This window comes from Xenopus laevis, chromosome 9_10L, assembly GCF_017654675.1.
Source record: "Xenopus laevis strain J_2021 chromosome 9_10L, Xenopus_laevis_v10.1, whole genome shotgun sequence".
NCBI lineage: Eukaryota > Metazoa > Chordata > Amphibia > Anura > Pipidae > Xenopus > Xenopus laevis.
The window spans coordinates 106,518,386-106,542,045 of NC_054387.1; the positions used below are offsets into that span (position 1 = coordinate 106,518,386).

General features: G+C 41.7%; 1 protein-coding gene across 3 annotated transcripts in view; it reads left to right on the plus strand.

Moving 5' to 3' along the window:
• micall2.L (MICAL-like 2 L homeolog) overlaps positions 1–23,660 on the plus strand; it is a 68,046-nt gene that overhangs the window by 7,899 nt on the left and 36,487 nt on the right. The window contains exons 1-2 of one of the 3 annotated variants that reach the window (XM_018234338.2): positions 9,834–10,006; positions 14,746–14,889. In XM_018234338.2, coding sequence (XP_018089827.1) covers positions 14,747–14,889 — 143 coding nt within the window. In that variant the 5' untranslated portion in view covers positions 9,834–10,006; position 14,746. 3 annotated transcript variants of the gene reach the window in all.

A 23,660-nucleotide genomic window follows, 5' to 3' on the forward strand; every position in this document is an offset into this window, starting at 1 on the left:
ACATGGTTCTGACGCGAGGAACTTTTCCGACACGCGGCCCGAAATTTTTTGAAATGTGGAAATTCGCTGCAAATTTGCCTCTGCTGAATTTATTTGCCCTTCGCTTATGACTCGAAAGAAAAAATACAGCAAGTCCAGTTGATCTGACGTATTACTATAGATATAGTTTGACATTGTTTTTAATCTTTTATGGTCTTTCTGTTATTTTGCTTTTTTGTTCAGCAGCTCTTCAGTTTGGTATTTTAGCTGGTACATAGTTGCTAGGGTCTTTGCTTCCATAGCAACCAGACAGTGGTCTGAAGAAGAAATTGGAATAAGTATTGGAGGGGGACTAAATATGAAAATAAGTATGAAAGTAAAAATAACAATACAATTTTAGTTTTTTGCCTGCTGGACTCACTGGCCCTCATTTGAAAGTTGAAAAGTGACAAATAATAAAGAATAAATAATGGATAACAACTGCTAAGTTGAAAGGAATAGGACATTATACAGCATACTAAATCTTAAAAGTGAACCGCACCCAGGGAAGCCATCAGGGGGGACAGGGGGAGAGTTGTGGGGACTTCGGGAAGGCATGGATGTTTAAGGGGCCCTGGCCACCAATTTTCTCATAGTGTGGGGGGGGGCCCTGGCCACCAATTTTTTTTTTCTCATGTGGGGTCCTAGCCACCAATATTTTTAATGGGGGGGCCCTGGCCACAAATGTTTTTTTATGGGGGGCCCTGACCACCAATATCTTTTTACTTTTTATTAACATGTGGGAACCCTAGCCACCAATATTTTTTTTGTTTTTTTACTGTGTGGTGGGGGTGGACCTGTGGGGCGGGGAGGGCGGACCTGTAGGTGGGGCTTGTGGTGGGTGCAGCCCAAAGGGCCCAGGAAATTTTGGCGTATGGGGCCCTGCGATTTCTGATGGCGGTCCTGACTGCGCCTTTAATAAAAAAAGCTAAAATGAATTAAATCAAAAGTCCTTAGGAAAGTAGTTTGCAAACAATAACTATTTTTGGCAGGATTTTTTACTCCCTTTACAATTTACAAATGAAGGCAGCATCGTATTCCTGAGGCACATAAAGGTCTCTGCACTCCATTTTGGAAAAGTTCATGCCAGGGTGCAAGTGTTTTTTTTTGCATTATGCATTCTGCCCTGCACTTTGTTTGCCCATTTTAAACGTAATATTTAGGGGGTTATTTATCAAAGGTCGAATTTTGATAAAGTTTTTTTATACCTCGAATGAATTCAAAACATGAATGGTTTATAATTTGAGAAAAAACTTGAATCAGCGAGTTTGGGGTTAACTACGAAAATTAATCGAGTTTTCAGCGGGGAAAAAACTCGAATCGCTCTAATTGATAGAGTTTTCGGGCAAAACCCTCTGAAAAAACTAGAACATAATGAAGGCAGTAAATATCTTCAAATGTTAAAGGAACCATCTGCCATGACCTCAACAGGTTTTAGATTTCGTATTTTCCAATTCGAGCTAATTCCAGGGTAGGGGTATACCTGTAATATGTCTCCAAATATTTTCGTTTTTTTAAAAAAAAAAAAAAAATTTTAACCTGAAAATGTGATTTTTAACCAAAAAAATTAATTCGAAAACTCGAATTTTTGTGGAAAACACAACTCGATCCTTCATCAATAAGCCCCGTAATATAGGGCTCATTTACTAAACTGGCACTATGTGTAGAGCATGAAATACCAGTGCAAAAGTGATCTGCTGCCCTTCAACCATCTTTAGAACGCACAGAAACAGGCATAATATCCATCTGTCATTACACACAACCTACATGTTACAATGTTGGACTGGAGCATTGGGGGCCCACCGGACATGCGCGAATGCTTTAGTGTGCCGTTTTGCACATCATTGTTTTCTTTGGAGGGCTGGCAGATCAGGGGAGTGGGTCTGGGCCAGGCTTTATCCCGGTGTCCCGCTGGCCCAGTCCGACCCAGCATGTGTATGTACCATTCAGTTGGTGCAACATGAAAAGCTTAGCCTGCCTCTTTGGTGCAGCTGTACAGGGTAATAAACTGTGCTGGGCCTTGCACCTAATTCTTCTGAGCAACTAGCAACTTGCATTTTGGAACATGTCCATAACAAGCATTCTTGTTTGTTCTAGTTTGCACAGAAAACATTTTCTCTATGAATCATAATGCTAAAGGTATAATGGTCCTTTAAAAGAGTGGTTCACCTTTAAAGGGATACTGTCATGGGAAAAAAACATTTTTTTCAAAACACATCAGTTAATAGTGCTGCTCCAGCAAAATTCTGCACTGAAATCCATGTCTCAAAAGAGCAAACAGATTTTTTTATATTCAATTTTGAAATCTGACATGGGGCTAGACATATTGTCAATTTCCCAGCTGCCCCAAGTCATGTGACTTGTGCTCTGATAAACTTCAATCACTCTTTACTGCTGTACTGCAAGTTGGAGTCATATCACCCCCCTCCCTTTCCCCCACCAGCAGCCAAACAAAAGAACAATGGGAAGGTAACCAGATAGCAGCTCCCTAACAAGATAACAACTGCCTGGTAGATCTAAGAACAACACTCAAAAGTAAAAACCCATGTCTCACTGAGACACACATTCAGTTACATTGAGAAGGAAAAACAGCAGCCTGCCAGAAAGCATTTCTCTCCTAAAGTGCAGGCACAAGTCACATGACCAGGGGCAGCTGGGAAATTGACAAAATTTCTAGCCCCATGTCAGATTTCAAAATTGAATATAAAAAAATCTGTTTGCTCTTTTGAGAAATGGATTTCAGTGCAGAATTCTGCTGGAGTAGCACTATTAAAGGGGACCCGTCACCCAAAAAAATTATTCAAAATCCTATTTTATCACATTAGTCAAGCAAAATGAACTTTAATTACACTATATAAATTATTTGAATCTTGTTTCCTTCAGTCTGGGAATTCAAAATGATAGCAAGCAGGCAGGCGCCATTTTGTGCACACTGTTATTAAGGCAAGTCTTGCATCATCTCAGAATCTTGTTTGTGCACCAGAATGGGGGACCCGGTGTCCATTCCCATGCACTGGTTACATAATTAAATGTGTGGAATGTGTGGAGAGCAGTGACATGTAGGAAGTACTAAATGGAAAGCGAAAGTAATTGTCTGCCCCGCCTCTATGCCCATGGCATAGAGGAGGGGCAAACAATATTTGATTGACAGCTGAGATGTTTAAATGAGCTTACAACAGCTATAAATGCTTTAATAAAAAATAGAAATTGGATTTCATGTTTAATTTGAAAAGGACTTTTATTATACAGATTTTTGTGTCTGGGTGACAGGTCCACTTTAACTGATGCGTTTTGAAAAAAACATGTTTTCTGATAACAGGATCCCTTTAAGTTAACTTTTAGTATCTTACAGAATGGCCAATTCTTAGACTTCTTTTTCTGACTCTTTCCAGCTTTAAATTGGGGGTGGTCACTGACCCCATCTAAAAAACAAATCATCTATAAGGCTACATATGTATTTTTATTGCTACTTTTTATTACTCATCTTTCTTTTTATTCTTTTTCTATTCATATTCCAGTCTCTTTTTCAAATCAATGCATGGTTGCTAGGTTAATTTGGACCCTAGCATACGGATTGCTTAAATTGAAAACTGAAAAGCTGCTGAATAAAAAGCGAAATAATTGAAAAACCTGCAAAAATAAAAAACGAAAACCAATTGCAAATTGTCTTAGAATATCACTCTCTACATCATACTAATGTGCACATTTATCAAGGGTCGAAATAAAAATACAAATTTCAAATTTTTTCGAATTCGAATTTTCGAGTTTTTTTATGGCCAAAACTGTCAAATTCGACTAGGGCATTGTTAAAATTAGATTTTTAAAATAATTCAGATTTGATTTTTGAAATTTATCATACACTGGCCTTTAAAGGAAAACTATACCCGCAAAATGAACACTTAAGCAACAGAAAATGGTTTATTTACATGAAGCAGGGTTTTACATATGAGCTGTTTTATACCATATCTTTTTATAGAGACCTACATTGTTTGGAGGGTATAGTTTTCCGTTAAGAACGTGAATTCGACTATTACCCACCTTAAACCTGCCGAATTGCTGTTTTAACTTATGCCAGACATCCTGGGATCAATTTGGAGTTGTTTGCAGCCTTCCTGGCATTCGAGTTTTTTGCAATGAAAAAACTCAAATCGAATTTGATTCGAATTTTCGGGTCAATCCTATTCACCTGAATTCTAAAAATGTGATTTTTTTTTTTTAAAAAATTAATTTAGATTGGTTGAATTTCGAGTTCATGGGAGTTTATGAGAGTATTAAATAACTCCTATTAACTCGAAATTCGACCCTTGATAAATCTGCCCCTAAATGTTAAAGATGAACAACCCCTTTAAGGTCTTAAAACATTTCCTGAAATCCAGCCTCTTCAATGTCTAGGGAATGAGGTCCTAAAAAAAACATGTATTGCAGATAGGGTTGCCACCCGGCCGGTATTTTACCGGCCTAGCCGGTAAAATACCTGCCAAGGCCAGGGCCGGTATTACAAATTTACCGGCAATGTAGCTGCCGGTAAATTTGTAATACGATCAAAAGGAGCCCTCGGCCTGCCCCCAATCCCCTGCAACTTACCTTTTTCTTTGCCTCTTCTAGCGTCCGCGGGTCTCCGTCGCGTGGCCCCGCCCCTTGTGACATCACGCCCACCCCTTTGGAGGCCCCGCCCCCCAGCAGCCGGTAAATTTTTTTTATAAAAGGTGGCAACCCTACTTGCAGACCATAGTTACAGCACTGCCAAATTCAGCTGAAATTCAACAAGATTTCATAAAATATAAATAAGACCTGCAGGCTCAGACTGGCAATCTAAGGGACTGCTGTAAGATGCCATAGACACTCACTATTTAACGTGCCGGTGGGGGGCTGTTTGGGCCACTGTGTACTTGAAATACCAGGGCCCATACTGAACCCCAATCCAGACCTGTTGATCAGTCTGTATAACACCCTATGATAAAGAATAGTAAAACAAATGGCAAATCTAATCATGCTATGAAGGTTCCATGGAGTTGGCATCTGTGCAATCCTAGTGTAAGGGCACAAGTGAAGATTTGGGGAGATTTAGTCGCCCAGCTATAAATCGCCTCTTCTTCGGTGTCGACTAATCTCCCCGAGCGGCCTCCCGCCAGCTAGAATTTAAATAGCCAGTGGGATGGAACTCTGAGTGCTTTGTTTTCCGAGGAAACTTCAGGCAACTTTGGAAAACCAATTGCCATCCTGCTGGAGATTTACATACTAGCCGGCGGGAGGCAGTTCGGGGAGATTAGTCGCCCTGAAGAAAAGGAGGTTTGTCTCTGGGCGACTAATCTCCATTCACCTTTCGAGGACATAATCCTTATTATGAACATTTTCTTTGAACCATGGGAAACCCCCTTTTAAACTAATTCTCATCCATCACAATGGCAATGCAGTGCTATGAGGAAATGTCTTTTCTCCTTTCAAGGCAAATTATTATATGTTGCAATAGTAAAACAATTACCTTTAATGCATTCTAGCCCAGGGGGAAAACTCACCCGTACTCATTTCTGATCGTTAGAAGACTGGAATATAATATAGGTGCTTTTCCTTAATAGGTTTTTATTATGTGCATTTTTAAAGATCTCTAAAAGAAGTGCAGTTTCTTTTTCCACTGGCACTCACTAATAAGGAACACTTTAATGCGGACATTTGGAGGGGTGGCTGTGACTGATTTTAATGTATAGTAATACCAATGTTTACAATATGTATAGGGAGGGAGTGTAGGATAGTTATCACTGTCCTGCCTGGGACTGGCTAATGTGCCATGAGACGAACAGTATCATGTAATAAACCCTGCAAGAAGCTCTGGGGCTAAAGTAATAGAATAGTCGGTTTGCTACTGGTCTAGTCATCCATTAGAACCAGTAGGTAGCCTTTAGCTGTCAGTTGTTTGGAAATACATTGTTACATAGTAAGTTAGGTTGAAAAAAGACACACGTCCATCAAGTTCAAACTTTTAACTTTTTTTATCATGACTAACTGCTAATTGATCCAGTGGAAGCCAAAACCCCATCTGAAGCCTCTCCAATTTGCCTAAGAAGGTGGAAAAAATTCTTCCTGACTCCAAAATGGCAATCGGACTAGTCCCTGGATCAACTTGTACTATGAGCTATCCATAACCCTGTATTCCCTCACTTGCTAAAAAGCCATAAAACCCCTTCTTAAAGCTATCTAATGTATCAGCCTGTACAACTGATTCAGGGAGAGAATTCCACATCTTCACAGCTCTCACTGTAAAAAAAACCCTTCCGAATATTTAGGCGGAACCTCTTTTCTTCTAATCGGAATGGGTGACCTCATGTCAGCTGGAAAGACCTACTGGTAAATAAAGCATTAGAGAGATTATTATATGATCCCCTTATATATTTATACATAGTTATCATATCCCCCTTAAGCGCCTCTTCTCCAGCGTGAACATCCCCAATTTGGCCAGTCTTTCCTCATAGCTAAGATTTTCCTTTTACCAGCTTAGTTGCCCTTCTCTGTACCCTCTCTAATTCAATAATGTCCTGTTTGAGTGATGGAGACCAAAACTGTACGCCATATTTTAAATGGGGCCTTACCAGTGCTCTATACAGTAGAAGAATGACCCCCTCCTCCAGTGACTCTATGCCCCTTTTAATACAGCTCAAGACCTTATTTGCCCTTGATGCTGCTGACTGGCATTGCTTGCTACAGCCAAGTTTATCATCTACAAGGACTCCAAGGTCCTTTTCCAAAATGGATTTGCCTAGTGCAGTCCCATTAAGGGTATAAGTGGATATTTTACATCCCAGGTGCATGACTTTACATTTATCAACATTGAATCTCATTTGCTGCCCAGATTGCCAGTTTGTCAAGATCGTGTTGCAAGGATGCCACATCCTGGATGGAATTAATTGGGCTGGATAGTTTTGTGTCATCTGCAAACACTGATACATTACTTACAACACCCTCCCCTATGTCATTAATGAACAAGATAAATAAAAGTGGGCACAATACTGAGCCCTGGGGGACCCCACTAAGAACCTTACTCCAAGTAGAGAATGTCCCATTAACAACCACCCTCTGTACCCGATCCTGTAGCCAGTTGTCCAGCATCTTACTTACCTCATCATAAAATGAGCCATTCATTGGCTGATAAAAGCTGCTGACTCAGTCCTTCTGGACCATGTTGGAAGCCATTGGGCCCACCCTGACCAAAATCTATCTGAAAATCAACCAGATATCCAATGGGTCGGTGTGATTTTCAGTCAGATCAAGGGCTGTATGTAGGTGTTGTTTAATAACAACTGTTGCGCCAGGTATGGTATCTCTGCTCTTGTGTGTAAGTAAACACCATATAGCCGACTACTCCAGCCTTTATATGTGGGGGCTCCTCTGAGTGTCAGGGGTCCGGGTGTAACTGTGCTCTGCCCCAGTAAGTGGGTTTTATGGGGAGCATTGAGGACATCGCTCCCTGTCCTGAGCTTGGGGACATGTTGTAGAATGTAGGATGAATTAATGGGGGCGTCACAACAAGCTGGAGATGCCCCAAGCATAGTTTTTCTGTATAAGCAACAACTCACCACCCCTAAGGGCAGGGGCACACAAAGCTATTGGGGGAGATTAGTCGCCCAGAGACAAATTGCCTCTTCTTCGGGGCGACTAATCTCCCCTAACTGCCTCACTGCCGGCGGGATGGGACTCGGAGCGCTTTGTTTTCCAAAGTTGCCCGAAGTTGCCTAAGGGCAGAGACACACGCTCAGATTCGGGGAGATTATAAATCGCCCAGAGACAAATCTCCTCTTTTTCAGGGCGACTAATCACCCAGAACTGCCTCCTGCCGGCTAGAATGTAAATCGCTGGCAGGATGGGAATTGATGCGCTTCGTTTTCAGAAGTCGCCTGAAGTTGCCTCAGTGCAGAGACACACGCTCAGATTCGGGGTGATTAGTCGGTCGCCCAGCGACAAATCTCTTTTTCGGGGCGACTAATATCCCCAAAGTGCCTCCTGCTGGCTAGAATGTAAATGCCAGCGGGATGTCGATCGATGCGCTTCGTTTTTCTGAAGTCGTCTGAAGTTGCCTCAGGCAACACACGCTCAGATTAGGGGGGGGGATTAGTTGTCCAACGACAATTTTTTTTTTTCGGGGCGATTAATATCCCCAAACTGTCTCCTGCTGGCTAGAATGTAAATGCCGGCGGGATGTCGATCGATGTGATTAGTTTTTCTGAAGTCGTCTGAAGTTGCCTCAGGGCAGAGATACACGCTCAGATTCGGGGAGATTAGTTGCTCAGCGACAAATCTCCTCTTGTTTGGGGGCGACTAATCTCCCCGAACTGCCTCCTGTCGGCAAGAATGTAAATCGCTGGCAGGATGGGAATAGATTCGCTTCGTTTTCTGAAATTGCCTGAAGTTGCCTCAGTGCAGAGACGCACGCTCAGATTCGGGGAGATTAGTCGGTCACTCATCGACAAATATCCTCTTTTTCATGGGAGACTAATATCCCCGAACTGCCTCCTGCCGGCTAGAATGTAAATTCCGGCGGGATGTCGATCGCTTCGCTTAGTTTTTCCGAAGTCGCCTGAAGTTGTCTCAGGGCAGAGACACATGATCAGATTCGGGGAGATTAGTTGCCCAGCGACAAATCTCCTCTTGTTCGGGGGCGACTAATCTCCCCGAACTGCCTCCTGTCGGCAAGAATGTAAATCGCTGGCAGGATGGGAATTGATGCGCTTCCGAAGTCGTCTGAAGTTGCCTCAGTGCAGAGACGCACGCTCAGAATCAGGGAGATTAGTCGGTCACCCATCGACAAATCTCCTCTTTTTCGGGGCGACTAATATACCCGAACTGCCTCCTGCCGGCTAGAATGTAAATGCCAGCGGGATGTCGATCGATGCAATTCGTTTTTCCGAAGTAGCCTGAAGTTTCCTCAGGGCATAGACACACATGCTCAGATTCAGGGAGATTAGTTGCCCAGCGACAAAGGGGGCGACTAATCTCCCCAAACTGCTTCCTGCCGGCTAGAATGTAAATCGCAGGCGGGATGGCGATCAATGCGCTTCATTTTTCCGAACTTGTCTGAACTTGTCTCAGGCAACACACGCTCAGATTCGGTGGGATTAGTTGCCCAAGGACAAATCTCCTCTTGTTCGGGGGCGACTAATCTCCCTAAACTGCCTCCAGCCGGCTAGAATGTAAAGCACCGGCGGGATGGCAATCGATGCGCTTCAGTTTCCGAAGTCGCCTGAAGTCGCCTCAGTGCAGAGACACGCTCAGATTCAGAAATCTTCTCTTCTTCGAGGAGACTAATCTCCCCGAACTGCCTCCTTCGTTTTCACTTCGTTTTCCAAAGTTGCCCGAAGTTGCCTCACTAGGAAATGTCGGCCGACTTTGGAAAACGAAGTACTCCGTGTTCCAACCCAGCCGGCGATTCTAGCCGGCGGGGAGGCAGTTCCGGGAGATTAGTTGCCCTGTCGCTGGGCTACTAATCTCTCCCAATAGTTTTGTGTGCCCCTGCCCATAAGTGCATATATATATATATATATATATATATATATATATATATATATATATATATATATATATATATATATATATATATATATATATATATAAATTTTTTCATGGATTAGTTGGTTATGTGAACTTTTGGAGACTTCTAATTTATAATAACTCATTTTTGTTCCTCGCCCACGCCCCCATCCCGTCTCGCAGAATGACACTTACCAGAGATCTCCGCCCCCTGATCTAATCCACGCCCACACTTCTATACCCGAAGCAACTGAAACCACGCCCATTCCCCGCCCGTCCCTCCGCCCCTAGTTGCTGGAATAGTAGCTCAGTCAGTGTTTAGTAGTCGCGTAAGGAAGCTGCTTATCGCTCCGGCTGCCGGGGGAACGGAACCGTAACACTGCGGGACTCGGGACAGATGAAGAACTTCATATAGAGAGTTTTTTGGGGGAGAAATACTGCCTGTTTGGTAGTTGTGAGAATCAGCGAGCAGGTAATGTAACTCACCATGGAATATATTTGCCTACTGTACTCTAGGGTTACTGAACTACAATTCCCAGCAGTCCTTTCAGCACACTGAGAGTTTACTGTTCAGACGTTCCTTGAAGCATGAGGATTGGACACGTCTGACTGTCACTCTTTTCTATGATCCCTGTACTTGTAGTTCTGTGTGTCCTGCTGGCCAGTTACACCGATAAACCTGCCCATCCCTTTCAGTGGCTTCACTTTCACTTTAAATTTACTCCAAGTGAATTATTTAGCTTATGTTTCAGCTGCTCTCCAGTTGCAATGTCAGCAGATGTCCGGTTGCCAGGGTGCTATTTACCTTAGCAACCAAAAAGTGGCTTGAATGAGAGCTTTGGGGATAAATGGGAGAGAGGGCCTGATTAGTGAGACAAGTAACATTAACTGGCATCTCAAAGAGCAATTATTTCTTGGCTGTTGGGGTCAGCGACCTCCAACTACATTGTAATCTGGAATCAATTGGTGTAGGTCTAATGTACTAGCTGAACTGCACAGTAGATGTGTGCGGTGAATACACTAACCGAATGTTCCCGGGGCATCACATTTCCTTTAAAATTCCTCCAGGTGTAAATGAAAAGCCTTCCCCCCCCCCAGCAGGAAATACATTCCCCAGTGTGACATCACAGAGTCACACTCTTTCTCAAAAAAAAACCTATGCCAATTACCATTGTACTTTACACAAGATGGCATATTGACAGCTGTAAAAGAAGATGTTTTTTTTTTTAACTGGTATCCTTTAATCCATACACTGATCTGAGCTTCTGTCTGTCAAGAGTTATAGTTATACAACATCTATAAGGGTAGGGACACACTGGGCGATTTGGGGAGTTTTAGTCGCCTGGCGACTAATCGCCGCGACTTTTCTCCCCGAATGCCTCCCCTCGCTCTGCGCCTGGCTAAAATGAAAAATCGCCTGCGCTAATCACACGCGGCGATTCGTTTTCCGAAATCGCCCGAAGTTGCCTCACGAGGAAACTTCGGGCGACTTCGGAAAACGAATCGCCGCGTGTGATTAGCGCAGGCGATTTTTCATTTTAGCCAGGCGCAGAGCGAGGGGAGGCATTCGGGGAGAAAAGTCGCGGCGATTAGTCGCCAGGCCACTAAAACTCTCCAAATCGCCCAGTGTGTCCCTACCCTAAAGGCCTCCGTACTCCAGTACATGACACTTGGGAAAGCGGAATATTGCAGAGTTAAACTATTCTTGTTTTGCATCAGAATGTATTACATGTATGGAACCTGTTATCCCGAATACTCGGGACCTGGGGTTTTCCAGATAAGGGATCTTTCTGTAATTTGGATCTTCATACCTTAAGTCTACTAGAAAATCATGTAAACATTAATTAAACCCAATAGTCTGGTTTCGCTTCCAATAAGGATTAATTATATCTTAGTTGGGATCAAGTACAAGGTACTGTTTTATTATTATTAATATGAAGAGAAAAGGGAAATCAATTTTAGAAATGTGGATTATTTGGAGAAAATGCAGTCTACGGGAGATGGCCTTGTCGTAATTCAGAGCTTTCTGGATAATGGGTTTCCAGATAATGGATCCCATACTTGTAATAAATAAATGGAATAGGCCTTGAGCAATGGCGACCCTGAGAATGGACCTATCTTTACCATTCCATGGAATGGCACCTTTGTGGGATTTTCAGCTGTTGCCATTAAATGACACTGCCCTGGTTGGTATGTCCCTGACTTACAGTAAAGCAGGCCTGACATAGGGAGTGAAATGGTAATTTTGCAAAGAGAAAGTAAAAGCAATGTCGGTGTGTAGATAGAGATGTCACGTACTTGCAGCTACAGCTATAACAGGTTATTTGGTGCCTGGATAGCTATACATTTTATATGCACATATATAAAGCACGGACATTATTGATATACAGGTATGGGATCCCTTATGCGGAAACCCATTATCCAGTAAACTCTGAATGTAATTCAAAATTTTAAAAAATAACTCTAGTAATAAAACAGTAGCTTGTACTTCATGCCAACTAAGATGAATCCTTATTGGAGGCAAAACCAGCGTATTGGGTTTATTTAATGTTTACATGATTAAGATGTTGAGATCCAAATTCTGGAAAGTTCCCTTATTCAGAATACCCGAGTTCCCGAGCATTCTGGATAACACTGCCCGGGGTTTCAGGTAAGTCAATACAATCATTTTGGGGGTGCCTAACATTTGGCACCCCCAAGTGCAAGACGACTTTCCTTCTCCTTGAAAGGGGTGGTTCACCTTTAACTTAACTTTTAATATGCTAACCAGCTTTTCAATTGGCTTACATTATTTTATTTATTTATTTTTTTATAGTTTTTTAATTATTTGTCTTCTGACTCATTCCAGCTTTCAAATGGGGGTCACTGACCCTATCTAAAAACAAATGCTTTGTAAGACTACAGAGTTATTCTTATTGCTACTTTTTATTACTCATCTTTCTATTCAGGCCTCTCCTATTCATATTCCAGGCTCTTATTCAAATCAGTTCATGGTTGCTAGGATAATTTGGACCCTAGCAATCAGATTGCTGAAATTAGAAACTGGAGAGCTGCTGAATAAAAAGCTAATTAACTAAAAAAACCATAGATAATAAAAAATGAAAACCAATTGCAAATTGTCTCAGAATATCAGAATACTCATACTCAAATTCATACTAAAAGTTAATTTAACAGGGGACAACCCCTTTAAACATTAATACAACCTAGGTTGTATTCATGCAAAGCCTCTGTTCTGAATGCAGCTGCACAGTGTCGGATTGGGGCCCTCCTCCTGGCGTTTGCCCTCCACCCCCCCATCTATACTGTTTGCCATCCTCCTCAACTTCACGTCATGATTGGGGTCGGGAAGGGGAGTGGGCCTGGCTTGCGGGGCCCATGAAGGCTGGGGCCCACCAGGTTTTTTTCCCAGTATCTCGCTGGCCCAATCCAACATTGCAGATGCAAGTGCAGTTATGCTAAAATGGGAGCAAAATTTGTGCACATTGACATGCTCATTGCACTACCGTATAGTTCTGCTAATTGCTATAGCATCCTTCCAGACTGCTGTGATGAATTATAAATGAATGGGTCAAAAACGACCCATTTAGGGTCTGGCCACACGGCAGATTCGGAGAGATTAGTCGACCAGCAACAAATCTCCTCTTCTTCACAGCGATTTATCTCCCTGATCTTCCTTCTGCCGGGTAAAATGTAAATCGCCTGGGGGCAGACACATGGAGCGATTCATTTTCCGAAGTCGCCCGAAGTTTCCTCGTGAGGCAATTATGGGCGACTTCGGAAAACAAATCGATCCGTTTACCTGTCCCCAGGCGATGTACATTTTAGCCGGCGGAAGGCAGATCGGGGAGATTAGTCGCCGCAAAGAAGAGGAGATTTGTGCTTGGCGACTAATCTCCCCGAATCTGTCCGTGTGCCCGGACCCTTTGTGTGATAGGTAAATGTCAATATAATTCGGCTAATTATCAGATCATCCTCATTCTGTCTTTAGTGATGTGGCACAGGGCCTGCCCCTGAAGAGATATGGGATAGGAAAATCATCAGGCAGACCTCTTAGAACTCATCGAGTATCATTTGCTCAGTACATTCTCCTATCAGTATTCAGCATTTCCATGGATTTCATTACATTTCCTGGTACAGTCTTAATCCAGAAAGCAGGTGCAGTGTAAAAGTGATTATAGCCCTAGCTGTTTTATTTGTCTTTCTGCCAGAAGTTTGGTGTCAGGCTGCTTTGCAAATGCCATTAACTCATAGTATTATGTTTCATGGCATTCATTTTGCCATTGGTGGAACAGTGTTAAAATCCCATTTGTGAACCATCAAAGCCACATGAGTACTGGCTTGAGGAAGTGGTTTGTTTTTTTTGTTATTGTGGTGACCGTCGTGGTCGGGTGTGTATAAAGGAATGAGCTTTTGAGATTAAAGTAATTATATTGGATGATAATAATAAGAAATTTAGATTATTTTTTTCTAGGGATGCACCGAATCCAGGATTCAGTTTGGGATTCAGCCTTTTGCAGCAGGATTTGGATTCGGCCGAATCCTTCTGCCGGCTGTACTCGAATCTGAATCCTAATTTGCATATGCAAATTAGGGGCAGGGAGGGAAATCACATTACTTTTTGTCACAAAACAAGGAAGTAAAAAATGTTTCCCCCTTCCCACTCCTAATTTGCATATGCAAATTAGCATTCGGATTCGGTTTGCTATTCGGCCGAATCTTTCGTGAAGGATTCAGGGGTTCAGCCGAATCCAAAATAGTGGATTCGGTGCATCCCTATTTTTTTTCTGAAACCTATCCTTCCTGTATTTCCCAAGGCTCCCAAGTCTGAAGAAGCAGCAAAGGAGCCTTGGGAAATATAGGAAAGATAGGTCGGGAAGATCCCGTGAGCACTGGTTGAGGGAAAGCAGCAATTTAATACACAAGGGGGTGCTTAAAATATTTGCACCCCCAAGTGTATTACCGTCTTCAAATGGATTAAACTTGGTGGCGTTAGATTAAAAAAAAAATGATATTTGAAGGTTTGTGGTAATTTTCTTGAACCCCAACATTCCGTTCCATGCTGTCTCCACCCATTAGAATTTCCAAGAGAAAAAAAAAATCAAATAGCCAACCGCCCAAATTTTTATTGTGATCAAGTTTTTAGCTTCAGCAGTTACAGCAGCCTTAAAAACATTCATGTAAATTGGCTCTTTGTTTCTTTCCTCTCAGCAGGATGGCGGCCATTAAAGCTCTCCAGCAGTGGTGTAAGCAGCAGTGTGATGGATATCGCGACGTCAGCATCACTAATATGACCACCTCATTCCGCGATGGATTAGCATTTTGTGCCATATTACATAAGCACCGCCCAGATCTCATGTAAGGAACCCTCATTCTCTCTGGTTTTGCTTTGTCTGCATGTTACTTGTTGTTTAATCACTTCATTGTATTTAAACCCAAAGTGCGAAAAAGGCCACAATTGGTCCTTTCCTTACACTTTGCATACTGTGTGGGGCATGTGAAGGAAGGCCCTAAGTCTCCGAAAAGGAGCACAGAGGTCTTAGAGGCCTTGTGAATCTAAGAGGGGCAGGCAGGATAGCATGTAGGCATACCATTTTACACATGAGGGTGCCAAAAGTTAGGCGCCCCCAAGTAATTGTATTTACTTACCTGACACTCCAAGCTGGTGCTCCTATCAGGAGAAAACCGCACTGGCCCGGGGTTCTCCTAGCAAGCACCACGGAACAATCCTCTTCCTGCATCTTCAGTTTTCAAATTTACCATGCGAAGTAGAGTGAAATAGCTGGCTTTTTCGTTAAAGTTCGGCTTTTCACTCTACTGCGCATGCACAGCCACGAGAAGACCCGAAGAAGAGGATCGCTCTACGGTGCTTGCTGGAATAACCCCGGGCTGGTGCGTTTTTCTGCTGATAGGAGCACCGGCCCGGAGTGTCAGGTAAGTAAAAGTAATCACTTGGGGTGCCTAGCTTTTGGCACCCCAAGTCTAAAATAGTATTCCTTCTCCTTTAAGTTTGATGACGCTGCCCTATGCACTGATTTTTGATCTGGCGCTGCATAAGCTAGCAACCTTGTGCCCCTTAGCGCTCCTGCACTTGAATCCCAGGGTAAGTAAATGACCCCTAGTATGCTTGTGCTCTACTCTTATGTATGTAACAGTGATTCCAACAGCCATTGTTTTTACCTGGCTATAGTACGATGTTTTGTAGCACCTATATGCTTTTCTGCCTCTTCTTACCAGCCAAAGTAATCTTAGGGTTATGGCACATGTTACTTTCTGTACGTTATATCTTAAGTTCACACTGATACCAATGGAACTGTATCCAAGCAACTGCACATTTTTGAGCCTTCTTGGCTCATCTAATGTCACCTGATTTTATGGGCAATTGCAAACAACAATTTTGTCCCCGGGCAATTTTTAGGTCTGTGGGCAGGGAACAAAATGATTTAAATCCTTCCCACTCACTCCTTTTGTCTTGAAAGACAGTTGTATGCAATGGTGAGTGCACTTGATTGCTTGCTGATTGTTACTCAGAAAATGCCAACTGGTTTAATTGTTGAACAAGAATGGCTGACAAGCAAATGCACCCATGGAGGTGCCCTACACTTGAATGGGTGGCAACTATGAGCATTTTCTTCCCTTCCCACAGAGGTACTAATTGCCCGGGCAACAAATAGCTTGATATTGACCCTTGTGCCATTGCCTTTTAAACAAACATTATTATGGCCTTGAAGAAAGACTGAAAATGTATTATATTTTTTTTTGTATTGTTTTTTTAAACAAAAACATTCTGTGCACAAATAACTGCATTTAACAAATGATTGAGAGTGCTAACAAGCTCTAATAATTGGTGAATGAATGCAGCATTTTTTGGCACAGGGAGTCTTTTTTTTTTTTTTTTTTTTCCCTACCCTTGCTACCAAGTACACAAGTTCCCTGTGCCGTGTCCAGAGAGAAAACAGACTGGCATTGAGTTGCTGGAATGAGTGGCCGCCCTGATTCAGAGTTGGACAGCCGGCTCTGTCACACAGCCAACATTCTCCACCTGAGGCTTAAATAAAAACTGGTAAAATGCTGGGATGAACATCCAGTGCTTTGCAGATCCTTCTGGCAGCAATAGAACAATCATTGTAGGTTTAAAGGCAACATTCTTGTTTCTTTAAACAAATTCAAAAATACTTTTTAATGCTGATTATACTCATCTATACATACAGACTATGCACTAAATAAGAAGCTTTGAGGCAGAGAGTATTGAAGCTTCCTCTTCTCATTGTAAGTGAAAGGCAGATCCTATAGATCCCAATTTTCCTCGGTCAATTGGGCTTCACAAAATTAAGTTGTCTATGGATTACAGAACTGAGTTTAGTAACTGCTATGGACATACAGTGTCGGAAGCCTGGGTTTGTTACAGGGTTATGCACTTATGGTGGTGGGCGGCAGATCATTAGGGGTGTGTACATGAAAGAACCCAATACAGAAGCTTGAGTCAAAAGTTTTGTGAACAAAGTTAAGACAAGACACTTGTATTTTGATATCCCTCCTGAGATTAAAGCTGAAACTATACGTGGGTGCACTGGCTAGTCAAACAAACACATGTTCGAGCAATAATCATCCATAGAAAGCACATAAAACATTATTATGCCAGGGGTTATACAAAATTAACAAAGAACAGCTGCAGTATGAGGGAGGATTGTATGGACCTGCTCACAAGAGCTTACATTTTAAAGGTCACCTATTTAAGCAGATAAGGGTAGAAAGTTTAAACTCTCCCACATCCCAGAGAAGACAGTCTAGCTGTGTTCTTAGCACTGGCTCTCTGTATCAGAGTTAAGCTGGCCATAGACGCAAAGATCTGATCATACGAATCGAGGATTCGTACGATTTTCAGACCGTGTGTGGAGAGTCCCGACATTTTTCGTCCGGTGGAGATTGGTCGTTTGGTCGATCGGACAGGTTAAAAGATTTCTGTCGGCTGCCGATAATATCTCTGCATATATTGCCGATGGTACGATTTTTAGAGGGAGACTGTCACCAGCTTTGGTCGGACATAAACGTACGATTGCTGTCATGGGCAGAACATCAGCTGATCTGTTCTTTTGTACTTTATTTGATCGGAATGGTTAGTGGCGGGTCAGGAGATGCGGAAGTCCAATCGTACGTTGATTCCTACGATCGGATCTTTGCGTCTGTGGCCAGCTTTACCTGGATAAAATATGTGTAGGCAGTGAAACAAAGAAAACTGAGCTGTTTGTTTAGTAGGTGTTCTATTCAGAGAAGTAATTGCTCTGACCTGATAGATCTGATTAACAACCCGGGTCTGCACAAGTGTACAATATATATATTTGTGTTTCCTGGACTTCATAAATCCAGTGAGTGCGGATCTTTTCTCTGGATATGTGTATCGTTTCTTTGACAAATATGAATAGTATCATATATTAAAGGGATGATTCACCTTCAAACAACTATTTGTTGTCAGATAGATCACCAGAAATAATGACTTTTCCCAATGACTTTCTATAGTCTATATGTGACCGTTCTAATACTGAAGTGTCAAGTGTCTTTTTTCACCTTCTGAAGCAACTCTGGGAGGGGGGGTCGCCGACCCTGTAAACTGTTCTAAATTGATACATTTAGTTGATCCATTTCTTATCTTTGTCCCTGCTGAGCAGGGTTTCATTAAAGTCAGCTGTTAGAACTGAAACAATAGTTACTAATACTCCAGAGATGCTGCTGTGAAATGTATCAACTAAATGTAAAATTGTAACAGTTCAGAGTCTGCACCTGAATTACTGAGCTGCCAGACTGAAACACCAGAGACAGGGACATTCAACTTTAAACTTTTTGGAAAAACAGTAAAAAATAAATAATGAAAAGTACGGTAATTGGAAAAAGTCTTTATTTCTGGGGAACAATCTAAAAACAACTGAATTGAAAAAAGTGTTTGGAAGCTGAACAACCACTGTAAGAGGCACATTTATCAAAAGCCGAATTTCGATTTTTTTTTAACTCTAATAAATTTGAATATACTCGATTGGGGGGGGTTATTTAATAAAAAAAAAAAAAAACAAATATCTAAAACTCAAACTAATATTACCAACTCGAATTGAATCTCCAAAAAAAAACTGGAATGTCCTAACATTAGGGGGGTTATTTATCAAAGTCCGAATTCATCTCAATATCGGCTGCTACAAACTCCGATCTACCCCGCACGGGTTTGTACCGCTTATTTATTATTACATTTTCCCAAAAATTACCTTTGCGGGAAAAGCGTAGATTATCGCTATCTTTTCGTGAATTTTCCCCGAAAACTCAGAATTTTTCGGAGTTTTCACCCAAAAGTTCCAAAAACATTGTGAAATTGCCCGAAACCCCCGACACAAGCAAAAATCAGTGGGACTGTTCCCATTGACGTTTATGCAACTTTTATGCCATGCTTTTTATGCTTTTTAGCCTTGGGGGTTGAATAAATTCCGAAAATTTTTTGATTTTTTTAAAAGCCTATTATAGCACAGAAAATCACAAATTTTTTAATTTTCGGGGAATTATGGATATTCAGAGCTTAGTAAATAACCCCCTTAGTGTTCCTGACATTTGAGGTTTTTTTCGGAGATACAATTCGAGTTTACGGGACGGTAATATTAGTTTAAGTTTTAGATATTTGTTTTTTTAGTAACATCTTCAAATTAGTCACTGTACCTCTCCCATTGACTTATTTTGTCAATGAAGAAACTTGGGTTGGTCAGCTTGGATGAAGAAAGACCCATTTGACGACCACACAATAAACATCTTATATATCTATATATATATATATATATATATATATGCTTGTGCTGCCACAGAAACTGGGGCTTTTGCTTGTAAGTGGATACTGGTCATTTAGCAATGGCACTCTGGATACAGTATGGGCACCAGCTGAACTAAAGGAACTCATTTATGGAGAACTGTAATCGTGTATGCCTGTTTATTGTTTAATTTAGTGCAGTCCTTTGTCGGTCTAATTCTCCTGTAAGTCAGTGCTTTTGTGTTGGTGCCTTGCTAGAAGGGATCGGACAAAGGACGCTGCAGGAAGTCGGATGAAGTCCCCTTAATGGGTTCTATTTTGGACGGCAAGACCTAGAAGTCGCTCAGCTCTTTCCTCCCACTTAGTATTTTTTCCTGTGTTTCTGTATCAAAGTAAAATCTGCTAGAGTTCCAGACTGACGTAGAAATGATAAAGCTGTGTATGTTCTGCTAGATAAAGCAGTCAGATTATGAGACATTCTCAGCTGCAAAGTGGCAGTAATTCTGCATTCAGTGACTCATTTGGGCTTTAGTGGTTAAAGTACAGATTTTTCAGATTTAATTCCTGGGTCCTGAAAATACTGTTTTTTTTTTGTTTTTTTTTATATGTGATTCTGAGTTTGAGTCTGAGTCCATATGCTTTGCATGCAATTTATAATTGTCCTTGTTTGCCATTGTTTTAAAGCCTAGGCTAACTGTGGTTTAAACCAGCTACATATAGTAAAGATATCCTTATACTGTATGAGCTGCTCCACTCATTTGGTAATACTGCCAAGGGAAGATTAGACTGATCAACATTTGAATGAAATGGGGGATCCATAGCTATGTGATCCTGCACAACAAGATTTTTCCTGCTTTCCTAAATAATATCCCATAGGGGTAGATATTGGTCAGAGGGGTCATTTGGGCCCCAGAATCGAGCCAGTAAGCTCCGTACACAGATAGAAGAGTCCTTACCCAATACTGGCCCATATTTAGCTGGCTTCAATTCATAATTTTCTGATTTGGCCAGAACCCTAGCTCCAAAGTTTAAACAAGAAATACATCATCTGTATACAATTTTACAGTAATCAAGACTTAAATATAAATTTTGGTCTGCTAACTTCTCTTTCAATAATCATCGCATGCACAGTGATTTGTTTGTGCACTCTGATAAAAAATGCTTAGCACAATTGTATTTTTGAAGGCAGGGACATTAAAACTGTGGCAAGAAGAACCATTATGGGGTAGAAATTGTAAGCACACTTGCTCCTGGCATGTATGGGACCCCAAAGGGCCATATCGGTTTTGATGGTGTCCTAGAATTCCCTTTGTGTCTTGGTCTTGTTTGTTTCTCTTCCCTAAGCTGGCCACAGATGAGACCAGGTCATGCAGTTAGCCAACTCTGACTGATTTAGCCAACCATCTGTATACTTGTGTGATTGCAGTCACAGACTGCCAAAACAGAAAAACAAACATGAGTAAACTATGTACTCATAATCATGAGATATAGTGACTTGCCAAATGTCATAAAGAGTTTCCACTTGGGATATGACCCAAGCTTCAATGTTAGTGGTAGATGACTTCAAGCTATCCTCCTCCTTATTCATGAACACTTCTATTGGCCCTTTTTACTCTTAATGTCACTTTCTGGTTTGTGACTTTTCTATGGAAAAGCGGCAGAGAACCCATGTGCAATTGGCAGTTAATTCCAATAGTGGGTGATCATTATCTTGTTTCCTCAGTGTGCCATACTCATGGCAATTTTCATTGTTCTCAATAGTTATTGACAATGTTACCCTGCTTTTTCTTGTTGCTAATTGTTCTAGAAAAATAAATCTTAAGTGGGAAGGGAAGCTCTAAAGTGGCTGAAAAGCACTTTTACTACCCTATTGTCTTAAACTGGAAATCCCTAAAAGAACCAGCACTCGTGCTTTTCATTCCAGGCACTGGACTGGTTCTTGATGTGTTTCCCATTCTGTGGAAGTTAACTACAGGTATGGGACCTGGGATCTAGAATGCTCAGGTCCTGGGGTTTTCTGGATAAGGCGTATTTCCGTAATCTAGATCTTCATGCCTATACAAAAATAATTTACACATGAATTAAACTCAGTAGAATTGTTTTGCCCCCAATAAGGATTAATTATATCTTAGTTGTGATCAAGTACAAGGTACTGTTTTATTATTACAGAGAAAAAGGAAATCATTTTTACGGGAGACGGTCCAATTTTTTAAGCTTTTGAATAACCTCTTTTGATGTTGAATAACATCTCTTGAATGTGTATAAGACAGCCCAGGAGATCTCACTAGTCATAACTGCCTTATTCCTCCAGTATTAGCAAAAATGTAGCACATTTTTGTGCCCTGGGGGATGCCAGATTTATCCCATGTGATATAATTTACTGGATCTCTGAAGATGATTATCCACATATGCTGAACAAAAAAGTCTTTGGCATGGTGGTTGTTAGACTGGCTTGCGTTCCATCCAAGTGACTGGTCGGGCCCTCTGCTCGCTTGTGTGCCGCACTCCAACTGAAATGGCTCTGTGGATGTTGGCTTGAGATGTGCCGGCTGTTTGCGGCTTCCAGGAGTGATGTGGCAATGATGAGCCTAAAAATAAAAGGGAACGGACAAAATTTAAACTCGGGTTGCTTTGCCCCAGCAAAGAGACCAATAAATCTTCACGTCAGAATAAACAGGAAATAAATGTTCTGTAGTATTTCTTTTTCCTTATTTTGTAATGCCCACCTTTCTCTAACGGGGTTGCATACAGAAAAGGGGTAATATTTCTAAGGGCTCACACCAATGCACAGGCGAAATGTTGAAATTGTAAAATGCAAGTAAATTTATCAATTTTCTAGTGTTCTTTGAAGTTTATATGCAGCGGATTGTGTAATATATCAGTAGCAGAATTGACAACAATGCAGTAGTAATATACTCACTCCAAAAAAGCTCAAATGAGGTAGAACACATTAAAGGGTAGACTCTTAAAGTGGCCATACATGTAGAGATCCGCTCATTTGGTGACCTCGCCAAACGAGTGTATCTCTCCCGACTCTGGCTGATCTGATCGTAGGCGACGGGGCCCAACAATCGGATAACAACGGTGAGCATGCTGGCGGTCGGATCGAGAGCCGCATGAACAAACCACGGTCCTCAATCCAACTCGATTTTAAACCACGCCCGATCAACATTTGTCCGGCTTTTGGCAAGATATCCCTTGGGGAAGCCCATTGGAGGGCCCCGTATACTGGGCAATAAACTGCCAACTTAATCTGTCAGCAGCTTGTATCTGCTTGTGTATGGGGTCCTTTACTCACAGATGCAGAGGGTTCTAATATTGAATGCCATTCAGGTGATGGCGGGTACCTTGGGTCCCTCTGATCCTTGCACTAGGCAAGTATTTCCTTGGGGTCTGTAACCCTATTATTTTCTTATGTTGGGGAACTGATTTTCCCTTGCTTACTGATGTTGCCCCTGGAGTGTACTATGACAGAGCCTGACTATCAATAATCATCCTTGTTCTTGGGGTCCTGGTACCTCTACTCAATCCAGAAAATGAGGCATACTTCTGCCTCTGAGCCCTCAGCATTCACACCAGCCTCTTAGGGGGAGCACCCAGAGCATAGCACAAGATGATCCCACCCCCTTTATCAACTGGGAAACAGGACATCCCATAATATCCAATGGGAGCTTAAGATATTGTAGTCGTCTTTGGCCTGTATTTCCAGCTATTGGTCGATAAAGACTTTGTACAGTGCCTTTCAGTTGTGGATATTTGCCTACTGCACTGCTTCGCAGGAAAATAGAAAACTGCCTTCTACTATGGTTACACGATTGCAATGTTTTGGTGTCGGAGTGTTACAATGACGTCTGCATAAATGTATCTTTTGATATTTTGTTGACCGCCCTGGAGAAAATGTACCATGTACCCTTGTGCTATCAGCCTATGGTCAGCCTTTGGCATATTATTGCCATATTTATATTTAATTTTTTGTAGGCCATGCATATATTCAAAAAGCTTGCGTGCACAGGTGGGTGCTGGATTATGTGTTTGTTTATGGAACACAAAGGACTTGAACAAAGTTTGTATAAAGCTACCTACTATCCACATGCGGTATAAATGCAAATACTTTTGAAAAGGAACACTGTTTGCTAATGTCTGTTTAAAGAGAAGAGGGATTTGAGCAGTACTTTAGAGATCTAACAATGTGTTACCTAAAGGGAAACCAATACAAGTTGCTCTATTATTTGAATTTTCTACCATTGCACCCTGGGGATCCTTCAAATTGCAGCTTTTCAGGAAATGCTCCCGTCTGTGAGTACTAAATAGTAGATGAGTCATAGTAGATCCAGTTGGGCTAATGACATTC